The sequence below is a fragment of the Toxotes jaculatrix genome, chromosome 3 (genome assembly GCF_017976425.1).
Source record: "Toxotes jaculatrix isolate fToxJac2 chromosome 3, fToxJac2.pri, whole genome shotgun sequence".
Lineage (NCBI taxonomy): Eukaryota > Metazoa > Chordata > Actinopteri > Toxotidae > Toxotes > Toxotes jaculatrix.
In genome coordinates this window covers 11,261,500-11,273,727 of record NC_054396.1, presented here as the reverse complement: position 1 = coordinate 11,273,727, position 12,228 = coordinate 11,261,500, and the positions used below count along the sequence as shown (strand labels likewise).

The following is a 12,228-nucleotide window of genomic DNA, read 5'->3' as shown; positions in this document are numbered from 1 at the left end:
TGTAATCAAGTCCAGATGTAGCTGAATCAGCTTTAAAATTTACATAAGTAAATCTCAGATCACTGAAAAATTGCCAGGCTTAATATCCTGTGCCTTAAGTGCATAATTCCTTAAAAACTCCCATAGGATACTTGAGATCTCTACACCAGCACCTGTGACACTATTCCTACTACTGGTCAGTACCTTCTGCAGGACTGTGGACACATCCCAACTACAGATACACTGGTTCTGTGCACAAGAAGAGAGTGGTGGCTGCAAGAGGTGCTTAAACAAGACTGATGATGTTGTTTCTCATGTTGTTTGTTTGTCCAATTATAATTATTTCATTTTTGCTGTTGTTAATTCAACAACACTGGATTGGATTGGATTTTAAAGTCAACAACATCCTCTCTGGTCATTTGGAGGCACAGGCCCTGAAGGTATTAGGGTCCCAAGAAAGGCTGGTGAAAGAGCATGGGGGCCACAGTAGATAAGGACATTGTGATAAAGACAGGTGCCATTGTTTATGACCATTTGGCAAAGTACCACAGGCAATGAGTTAAAAAAACAAAAGTGCACAAAGCGGAAAGGTTCATTGATTTACTTGGCAGAAAAGATTATGTAGAATAGATTAGATGAGGTTCTTCCTTAGTGAGTATAATCAGTGGCAAATTACGCTTTCAATCAAACACATTTGTCCAGCTGGATCAAAGACGGTGCGACTAGTTGAAAAATTATTACAATAAAAAAAATGAGACGTGTAAAAGTTCTTTTAATTGTAGCACTTAGAAAGAAAAGAAATAGTACATTGTATTTTATACACTACAGATTGTGAGAGGAAATGGTACAGATTCTATTTAAAATTTCACATGCAAATACATATTTAGCCTTAATGAGGACAAAATGTTCTCAGGTCACATTTAAAAATCTATGGCTCTGAATAAAAACAGATACACATGTTGTAACTAGAAATATACAGTGAGATTCTAAAGTATTTGAATAGAAAAAAGCCTTGTATGTATTAAAAACTTTGCAAAAGAAGGTGCTCCACAAAATGACTGATGAACAGTATTAATAAAAAGAGTAAGGAAACCTCTGTCTAATGGACAGTAAAAGCTGGAAAGCTCTATTTCCCGATGATGACATTTCTGTAGCCCTTGACGTGACACAGCTTGCTGCTGTCGAAGTCGACCACCAGTTTTCTCAGCCCAGAATGAGTGGGAGTGAAGTAAATTTTCACTTTGGCATCTTCCCCTGGTCCCACTGGGGATCCCAGTCTGTAGGATAAATATTTAAACATTACTTTTATGACACACACAGTGAGAGCTTTATCATAGTCCACTGATTAAATAAATATTTAGACGATCGATTACCACCGACAAAGGCAGTTATGACTATTTATGGAGATGGTGCAGATGGAGCTACAGTGTTTGACCTGCTCAGGTTAGAAAAAAAATAAGTATGCTTCAATAACTGTTTCATTAGTTTTTTGATCTACCACAGCACTGACCAAAACATAGGACTGTTCACTCCTTGAATGAGATAAAAGCAGAAAAAAACAAATGTTATTAAACAATTGTTAAATAATAACAACCCACGTCACTGGTAGTTCATCAACTGCATTCTGTCTAAATGTACTGCGTGCTCCAGTAAATCCCTGTATTGTATTTTTTCCTTTACCAGTGGGCTTCTGTCCTGACTAAACAGCAGCACATCCAGCTAAACATCTGGACAAGACCAACGCCAGGGCAACAAATACAATAACACGTATCTCATAGTTTGGAATTGAAATGGACAAGAGACATTTCCATCATGAAAAACTGGTGATGGCCAAAATGTCCTTTCATGTACTGTCTTTGTCTTGAAGAAAATAATCCTTAACTGATGGGTGTCAAGACGCATCATCATCTTTGTGTCTACTGAGACTGTTGACATTGTGTCACAGTTTCTAATGCACAGCTGGTCACTTAGCACTATTTGTGAAAGAAGAATAACAAACTCAAGCTGGATAACGAGACACTCTCATACCTCTCAGAAATGACGCATCCCCCAGTCAGGTTGGCGCCCTCGATGCTGAAGCAGCAGTTCTCCAGCGGCTCTGGCAGCGGGTTTTGGAGGGTGATCTCAGCGGCAAGTTTACGATTCTCCTTTGGTTCACCCAGGATCTGCAGATGACAGTCACTTCCAGGTATTAGTTAATGAAAGTCTCACTGTACTTACAATACTGTTTTGGCCAGTTTTGGGCCAAGTTGTCAGAACACACAGGAAGAGGTGCTGATTTTACAGTATACTGACATAATCCTGTGTCTTCTTAATGTAAGAATAGAATCATTAACAGCTGCATAAGTGAGCTTTAGCAATAACCAATTTTATAATCAATTTTCCAGGCTTGTTAGACTTCGAATTTTAATCAAATCTTGACTGACCTGATTTCATGTACTCCGGTCTTGTTTTTTGTTTTTTTCTCTAAGTCTGTATCTTTTGTTGCAGGTTACTGTACGCACCCTGACTTTGATTTGAGGATTCTCCAGCACGATGTTTCTCACTGCAAGTATTGTCTCTCTGGTGCTGTAGTCCACCAACAGAGCTGCCAGACGGATTAAGTTGTCCTCAGTGAGTAGGCCACCATACTTAGAGTAGTTCAACCTTAGAGGAACCCGCCTCTCTAGAAGAATACACGCAATATATTTAAAACTCAAGCCAAGTGTACAAACGCATCTGCATGCAAACACCACGTGGCGACTTAGCTCACCTCCTCCTGGTGCCAGTTCAACATTGAGCAGATCTTTAAAGCCACAGTTCTGCCCCAGAGACCCATTGTAGGACATAGCACAGGATCCAAACACCAGGCGGCACTTCTTCTCGCTCTGCGTGTTGTTGGTAACCACAGCAAACACGTCGAAGTCGCAGCCCTTCCTCATTTCTGATGACACTTTGATGGTGAGGTGTATGCCTTGATTCTCCTGCTGCTGGAGCAGCCTGTTTTGGTGGTTGGCCTTCTTGAAAGTCTCCCGCTCTTCATCAGAACCTGGCAAAGTGGATGCAATAAAATCACACGCTGAACGACAGAAGTCTTAAATCGGACAAATTTAAGTTTCGCCATCCAGTATAGTCAACTTCTATAGACAAGCTGGCTGTATGAGTAATGGAGCATAAACCCGACCTTCTCAAACAAAGGCGGTTAAGAGTTGAGTTTATGTACATTAAGAGTAACACAAATGCTGATAAGGAATTTACACAGCAAGTGACCTTGATGTGACCTGCTGGTATGCAGAGGAAGTTTGTACAGAATTGTAGTTATAAGAATAGTTTGACATTTGAGAAGTAGATGTTCAGTCACCTTTGTATACATGTACAATATAAAGTACAGTATAGTGTCCTCTACCTTCAGGATACTTGTAGAGATGAGTGATGTCCTCTCTGGCATCACTGCCCACACTCTTTGTGCTGATCTTCTGGCCTACAGCAACAGTGGAGGTAACTTTTGATGAGCTGCCATCTTTTTTCTGCATGAAGGTGACAACGTCAGCGTTGACCTCAGCGAAAACAAACGGGGCATCGTACTTGAACGTGAGCTCGCCCTCCTTGATGGCCCTGACAGGGATGGGGCCACAGCAGTACACCCCTGAGGGAAAACAACAAAACGAAGATGATGGATCCACCTTGGTGAGGATTTCCCTTTGGACAAAAATATCATCACAGGTGCACTGATGCAGGTTGTTTGTTACCTTCACTTTTCTCCTGAGGTGTAGGGTCAAAAGCCTGCCAGCCATTAAAACCAGGTTTAAGATCAGGCCTGGTCATCCAGCTCTCCACCCAGCAGTGATAATTCCTACAGATACAATACACACCATCAGCTTGAGTCCTACACTTAGGCTTTCTGGTTTGGCACTTTACTAATAGCATATGATGACAGGTCTGGTTCTGATGTCATCACCAAACCTGCAGTAGATTTACTTGATTTAAGTTGGAACTAAACCCCTACTGTGTAAATCTCTAACCTCAGGGTTAGTATAAAAATAATTTCCATTACATTCATAATCAAATCAGGGGGATGTTAGAAACGGATGCAAAGTGCATCTGATCACATGGACACATTTGCCACGTTTGGGGTAAAGCTCAGAAATTGAAATACAAATTAAATAGCTTTCAAAGTTTCTTACTTTCACTCTCAAAGGACTCACAGTTGTCCTGACAATCTCCAAATTTTACACAAATCTCTCTCCTTGGAAAGTATGTTCCTTCTTTTTCCTTCAGAAAATGTAGTGTTACTACACTCCATTAATAATACACAACCCTACCCCCTACTATAGTATACTATACACGTTTAAAACATATGAGTACTTACCAGATCATCTCCTTGGATTGTACGAGTTCTCCATTTTCGTTGATGTGACGTTCAATCACCAGGTTGCTGTTGGTGTCGTGGGCTGACATGTAGTTGGTGACGACTCGGCAGGGAATGCCGAGGGCTCTGGAGACTGACAGGATATAAAAACAACTTACATATGCACTGTTGTGACACTCTGAGGAGGAGCAAACTCTATATCATAAATGTGTGTGTACATATATGGTGTTCTGTTGTGTCTGTTTGAGACAAATCAAGTGTGTTTTCCAGTGATAGGCTACTGAGCTGTGCTCTGTCCTATCTTACTTGAGCAGGCCACTGCAGCAAACACCCAGCATTGTCCATAACGCACAGGCTGACAGGCTTGGGAGTCCCAGTTGCGTAGAATCTCCACACTGCCCCTCCAGAACAAGGGGCTCACACCTCCTTCGTAATCATCTGTCCATCTTCCCCACAACACCCCTTTGTCGTCATTGCAATTCACCTAACAGGCAATGAAAAGGAGTGTAAAACATATTTTACATATGTTACATTCAAAGTTATGTCTTTGGTAACATACACTTATAAACATATCTATGCAAATAAATAAATAAATAGCAACAATAAGTATCTCTTTCTAAACAGAAAAGTGCATGAAAAGATCAGAAATTAATATCTGGCTTACCATAGCACTCAGCACTCTGGACACATAGATGGGATTTCTCCTCCCTGAGAAGTCTTTGCCAGGATTTTTCAGACATTTAGGATTCATATCCAGAATCCTCAGACAGGTATCAAGGATTCCACTTTCAAACTGAACAAAAAGAAAACAAGTAACAACTATTACTGCTGGTTGGTTGTCAATTAATAAACATGTCCTATTGAAAACCTTATAATAAAAATAGGTCAAAATAGATGTTATTCTGACATTCTTCATACAGGCAAAGAAAAGACAAAAAAGACAACATTCCTCTCCTTTAACAGAACAACCCTTTCCACTGTTCATTTCAGTGAAAAATGTTTAGAAATTACTGCATGTTTGCAGTTATGTAACATATCATAAATCACTTGACAAGTGGATATTTTCCTGTTATCAGAATAAGCATGCTCCAAACTCCTTCACCGCTCTGTCACAACGTTGGCGCGCCGGGCTGACTATGCAAGCATGATGAAGTGAGGCTGACAGCATCAGTGTTGGTGTTGGTACCTGGCCAAAGTTCCAGGGAGTAGGTATGGGATATTTGTAGCTGCCTCGAAAGATGATTCCATCCTGAGACAAGACATATTCTGCCAAACTCTGCTCATTGTCCATGTATACCACATCACCTGTTGCCGAGAGACATCACAAACATACAGAACAATGACTCTCCTAATACATGTCCTAAGGGGTACATGGCTGGTATGGTATTGGTCGTAATTTCTTGGAAACTAAAAAAACACATACATTATCATAGAGTTTATTCATAGAGTTTATTCATAGCATAATGAAAACCTTCCACTTTCATTTCAAGATTAGGAAATGTACTTATTTGCTTTCTTGCTGAGAGTTAAATGAGAGGATTATTACCAGTCTGGTATCTGTTCATTCAATATTAAGGTACAGGCAGAAGCTGGTTAGCTTAGCTTAGCATACAGATTGGAAAAAGGGGTAAACAGCTCATCTGACTCTGTCTGAAGGCAACAAAATCCACCTGCCAGCACCTCTAAAGCTCACTGATGCTATTGTTGTTGTATCTCTTCTGCGTGTTGCTTGGTAGTCCCACGGACAACACTTCAGAAATGGCTTCTCCTGTACAAGAAATAGTCTGACAGATATCTGCCTGTAAAACTGCAATTTGTACACTTTATACTTCAGTTTTTCTTTGGGTTGAGTTTTAGGCTGGCAGGCAACTAATGCCATTCCTCTCATATAATCTCTTCACTACTGGACCTTGTGGCCAAACATCCCTACGCAGGACCCATTGCATGACAGCTTGATGTATGGTCTGTTTACCCACCTGGACACCACGGGTTAAAGAGCAGGATAAACTCAATCCGCCCTGATGGCCCCAGGGTCAGGGTGTAGCGGCCTATAGGTGCGTCAGGGGCAGAGCAGATGGACAGGGCCACCATGTCTCCAGGGGGACTGGTGACGGTGGCGCTCCAGCGGGAAGTGTCAATGTTGGCAGACAGACCAAAGGAGGCCCTGGTGCCATACTGCTCAGAGGGTTGAGGACCTGCATGTGACAGTGAATACGGTTAAAGGCAAGCATGTGAGGAGAAGCTGGGAGATTTCCGTGAAATATTTGTGTCTGGGAAATGGAAAGTCACAGGGTACATTCTCACTGTTTTCCCAAACCATGCTAAATTTAGTTAAAAAAATCTCAGGAATCTTGTCATGCATGGTCAGCGTAACTGTGTAATGGCACCTAATTACGAGCAAAATGGATAGGGATTCGAGTCTCACTCTGTGACCTCAGTTTAGATTTCAATTCTGGTAAGTTATATGAACTATATAAACATCCCACCCAATGAGTAAGAAGTGATCAAGTTTGATCGTTCCGTGATCCATTTGAATGTACTTGACTTTCAAAGGTTGATAATGTTATCTAGGATTATACACATGCTTTCCTGTTGGCAAGCAACACTTCCTTTTCAAAGACTTTTGATGGCAAGCAACAGCTCTGTTATCATACTCACGAGAAGTTTATGCAAATATTAAAAGAGGAGGAGGGAAATAGTTTTCAGTGTCTTTCTAGGGCAAATACATGGGAATACAGTATCAGGAGCTCCCAATAATAACATCAAAGTTTATTAACACTCGCAGAATGATGAGGGAGAGGCTGAGGTTAACAACGGAAACAACAACAGAACATCTTACAGCTCATGTAACTGTGCTCAATGCAAAAAAAAAACGCCAGTAGCAGTGCTACTGACGGCTGAACAAGGAAAAAAGACCTCCTTTCCTTCCTTCCTCTCAAAGACAGGACATACTGTAACTACAGTGTTTTTCCTTCATCCTGTGTTCATTATAAGTTCATTGTGACACACATTTTTCATACTGTTTCTGTACATATTTAGCCTAAAGAGTACAAATGACAATAACACAGAAATATCTGAAAGCATCTTAAACAAAGAAAAGTGACATTTTCATGCAAAATTGTTCTTTAAAAAAATAAAAAGATATAAAGTACCTGTTTCTGCAACACAGTCAAGAGAGCTGACTCCTGGTTGATAGGTCCCGGAGCGAAGGTACAGGCTGATTGTGAACGGTTGGCCTCTCCTCACGATCAGACGATCTACACCGTTGAGGTCAGTGCGATGGTCGGTGTTGTTGAACTCACACTCCAGGTTCCAACGATCAATGTCCAGAACTTAAAAGAAGAAAAAAGACAGGAAAAAAATTAAATGTAACGTGATGTCATTCAAAATATACAGTATGCATGCAGATCAAATATCTTCTTATGGATCAGACTAGAGAAATATTTGTGCCATTATTTTTTAATATTAATATTGTATAATATATAAAGTATATACTAGCAGCACTGTGACAGTGTGGAAAAAGGCATCAGAACTAAGTGAAAGTATCTGAAGTCAAATTGTCGTTCTAAGCAAAGAGGGGCTTTCTCAGCATCATGACCCGACCTCGGGTTCTTAAGAAGGCAATGCACTGAACTTTAAAAAGCTTTACAGAAACTGCATCAGTTGTATCCAAAGCACAATCAGGCTCAATAAAAGTGACCACCCCATCAGAAGATCAATACATGAAGCTTAGTTACCCGAGAGACAGAAAAGCTTCATCACAGATACCGAACTTCTCAAATAAAGAACATAAGGCTGTGTTGTAGTGGTCTCAGAGGATGATTAGCAGTTTCCAAACTACTTCTCAAGGGGGGGGAACAAAGCCAAATGCTTGGGATGGGCTAAGAAATACCAGCATTTCACAGTGGATGACTGGAAAATGTCCTGTTTACTGATGAATCCAATTTAGAGATCTATGGCAGTATCAGAAGGGTGTATGTAAGGAGAGAATGATACTGCAGTTTATTAAACCTACCGTGAAACATGGTGGTGAAAACATTTAAGTCTGGAGGTGTTTTGCCTACTTTTGAGTTTATACCAAAATGACACCCTGACTAGAACTACCACTCCATTCTTCAGAGACATGCTATACACACTGGTTCACTTTGTGGAGAAGAATTTATATTGCAGCTGGATATTTTTTTTTGAGGGGGGGGGGCTTGAACTATGAGAAAGCCATGGACTCTATGGCACCACAAGATGCTCTTTGGAACACTGTCACATCATGCTGGGAAAACATGGCTCATCAGGTTTTGCAAACACCTGTGGAGTCTGTGCAGCTGGAGCACATGCTGTCATTAAAGGAAAAAGGGGGGGGGGATACCAAATACTATAGGTATTCTGAAATCCATGTGCTTTTTTTCAAAGATTCAACTTTTCACTGAAATTGTTAAACTCAATATTATCACTTGTAATGAAACAAAAAAAAAAAATACTTTTGAAACAAATGCAAAACTCAGCTCAGACTTTTGGACCCCACTGTATATGTTTATGGAGCACTTAAAATGCCACAACAAATTCTTGAAGAAGTTGTAAAATCTATAGCTGTTGTAGGATGAGGGAAGTTTAATACAATTTACCAGGTCTAACAACCACAAATGTGTTTTTACAGCAGGCTTGTGGTGAATTAACCAGAAAAACAGACTTAATTAGTATCTGGATTTCTTCATGTTGCAGCTGTGAATGTGGTGTTCATATTTTCTAAAAATAAACCTTTCTGTCCTACTTTGAACAATTTAATTTTATAATGACATCACTTCCCTGAGTGATTTTAAAAAGAGCTAGGTGAAATGTTTGTAAAGGGTCTGCAGGACACTCAGAGATTCATGGTAAGTTTCTGTCTGTGAACACAGTCACCCTATGTGAAGTGTGCAAACACAAAACCACTCTCTCTCTCCTAACACACTGAGGCTAAGAGAGTCCCACCTTTTGATTTCTTGTTTGTTGGAAAACTTAAGGTAATAGTATATAATGCCTCCACGGTCCTCCTGCTGCTGACTAACCACTGACTGGGCTGCTCCATGACATGTCAGGAGGTTAACCTCTCCCCATATATTATGCTTTGGTGTTAAGAAAAGCCCTTAAAACAAGCATGGGTTTAAGGCTGGGCTAGACTTAAGTAAACAACCACAAAGCTGCACAGACTTCCTGCTGTTTTAGAATGAAGTCCATGGGGGCCATTGACTTCATTCCTCAGTACTCCTCAGGGCTCTGATGTTTTACTGATCTAGACCTTAGTTCGGTTCCTAATTGAAAACATGTTAGTGTATCTAATCGAGGCAAATCCCTTAAAGATGACAGTGCTACCTATTCTCGGACAGTTGGAGAGTGCAGGCAGAGGACTAAAATGGCTTTGCAGTTTAGTCTGTGCATACTCCCCAGCCATTTCACCCACATTTGATCTTTGCAAATATCAATACGCCTCACGTGGACCCAAGAAATAACTTTTTTTTTTATTATTTTTTCCTTTTGAATAGAGTTTTACTTTAATCTCACCCAAGGCAAGAACCCAATAAAACAATGTGAAAACAATTACAAAGGCTAATGATATATAAAATCAGCAACTTCAGAAACAGAGTAATGGAGCGACGAGACTCTGACATAATCCTTTCTGCTGTGATTTGGGGTCCTTATTGTGGCTACATAAATGGTGTAGAACAAAGTTCATTTTGACTTGCTCCCAAACCGCTCTGCAACAGCATGTGTCATTTAAGGTGAAGCTGTTGTGCTATGCCAGATGGTCTGCATATGTGGTGTAAAGCCAAACTGAATGCATTTCATTGGCTTACAGTCTATTCTGCAGGGTCACATTTTCAGGATTACTGAGTAGCACCATAGGCAGAGACAGGCAGACACACAAAGAAAGGCTGATGCAGTGAAGATATTTTCATGAAGAACACTATGCTTACAGGCAGATGGGTGGACAACCAGAGAGATGAGTTGAAAGGTATGTAGGCAAGCAAGCAAATAGGAACAAACAACTAGAGTCTTCACATGAAGAACAGAGGGGAATATTATCGGGGGAAAAAGAGACACAAAGGCAAAGAATGAGGTGAACACAAAGACTAAACACACAAAGAAGGCAAGGATAATTGGCAACAGGTGAAACTAATCAGGACAGGGCAGGCAATCACAAAGGCAGGGAAACAGGGCAGGAAGTTAAACAACTATGGACATGAAACAAAAGGTGATTTCAAAATAAAACAGGACATATGGAAAACGCTGGCAAGAGCAATGCAAGCTATAACCACACTGAGCCAGGCAGGACGTGACAACTTGTCCAACACTCTAATATGAAATGCAGGAGACAGAGATTCCTCAGTCTTCTTCACTAAGCTTTACATACTGCACACACCCACGCTTTGCTCCCCCTCTACCAACCATGACCTGCACCACTGAGGGACTTTTTCTGTAAGCAGCACTGAGGCCAGCATATGCCTAATAAGGAAATTAAAACAAAATATCACTGGTGTCAACTGGGGACACGGTTTTAATCCTGGTAACATAAATAAACAAACTCCCGTCAGAAGAAAAAGAACTTTTCAGTCTTGCAGGTAACACCCATGCTGAATTTAGAGCTCCAGCACAGACACACACTTTCAATTTAAACCGAATGCTTTGAGCATGTCTAACACAAGGAAGACAGGTAACACTGATTCATCACTATGTTGTTAATTCCGAAGGCTATTTCTGCAGTGGTGGAAGATTCAGACAAGGGACTTCCAGTTATTAAATGCACACACACATACGTTGAATACACACACTCTAAATGGAAACTGTCTTCTCCTCTAGAGAATGTCCAACAGCAGTTTTAAGATATTTTTGGTATGTGACATATGCAGGTCAACAACTATTTCAACTTTTAGAAGTGATTCGGAGCAAACTTGAAGGTTTGTCTGTTTTCTTGTTTAAGACGTTTTGAATGTCTTTACAGGGGCTTAAAGCAAACTATTTGAAGGGTGGCGTGTGTGCCTATAAAGAGGAGGCTCCAGCTGCTCTCAGCTGCTATTATAAGTGTTAAGGTCCCAGGGCAACAATGATCTGCTCAAACATGAGGGTGAAACATTTTTCAGATGCACTTGGTCTTTAGATCTCTGATGAATGTCTGCATGAAAGAGCATTCAATCCAGCAGCACAGAGTGATGATATGTGCAAAAGCTGGGAGAACTTTACATTCGCCACCTTGGTTATTCTCAGACATGATGCAATTTAAATGGTAAATCTACCCTTCCTGGACATTCACTTAAAAAATACACAAGTAGTAAGCAACATTTAAGGATATATTAACATAAACAACCATATTGGGAATTGATGGGAAGAAAACATCAAAGCAACTGGAACTGACTTGGAAAAAAAAAGATTATGTCACTATGAATCGACATTTAGGTATTTTAACCATTTAGCGAGTTATAAACTGTTATGCCTATTAAACAGCAATAAGTTTCCATTAATTATTAAAAAAAAAAAACACGCAGGTAATTTATGACATCCTGCTTAAAAAAACAAACAAAAACAAAACAATAAAATAGAAGTAAGAGTCTGTGTACACCTTACCTTGCGCCATAACTGCAGCTGTGGTCAGTGACTAAAGCGTGTTTCCAGTGAATCTCCAGCTCAGACGAGGATCTGCTGTCTCACCCCGCCGTTATCTGCCTCTTATTTGTAGTTCTCCTCGTGCCAGTAAGTGTGATGGTGGGCGTGACGCGACCCTCCCCTAACCAGGAGCACACACACACACACACACACGCAGACCTTTGATACGCATAGAGCCGGCGAAACAGGAAAATTACGAAAGTTTATTCATAGTTTATTAATTTTTTATTGTTTTAATGACGAGACGCGATAAAACAACACACGTTGCC

The 12,228-nt window shown here is 40.5% G+C and overlaps 1 protein-coding gene across 1 annotated transcript; it reads right to left on the bottom strand.

Annotated features, from left to right (window-relative positions):
- Positions 1–735: 735 nt before the first annotated feature.
- On the bottom strand, positions 736–12,024 carry tgm2b (transglutaminase 2b). Its single transcript, XM_041034843.1, has 13 exons — positions 11,921–12,024; positions 7,480–7,659; positions 6,304–6,522; positions 5,514–5,632; positions 4,992–5,120; positions 4,634–4,811; positions 4,328–4,460; positions 3,708–3,811; positions 3,365–3,604; positions 2,732–3,007; positions 2,484–2,644; positions 2,008–2,144; positions 736–1,256 (listed from the first exon to the last, which is right to left on the bottom strand). Exons 1-13 carry the CDS (start codon positions 11,928–11,930, stop codon positions 1,106–1,108), a joined length of 2,037 nt encoding a protein of 678 aa, XP_040890777.1. The 5' UTR covers positions 11,931–12,024; the 3' UTR covers positions 736–1,105.
- Between the last annotated feature and the right edge of the window lie 204 nt (positions 12,025–12,228).

Coding starts and splice junctions, on each gene's coding strand:
- tgm2b (XM_041034843.1), bottom strand. Junction 6,523..7,479: donor TGACTGTGTTGCAGAAACAG/GTACTTTATATC, acceptor TGTCACATGCAG/GTCCTCAACCCTCTGAGCAG. Junction 1,257..2,007: donor GGATGCGTCATTTCTGAGAG/GTATGAGAGTGT, acceptor TTTATCCTACAG/ACTGGGATCCCCAGTGGGAC.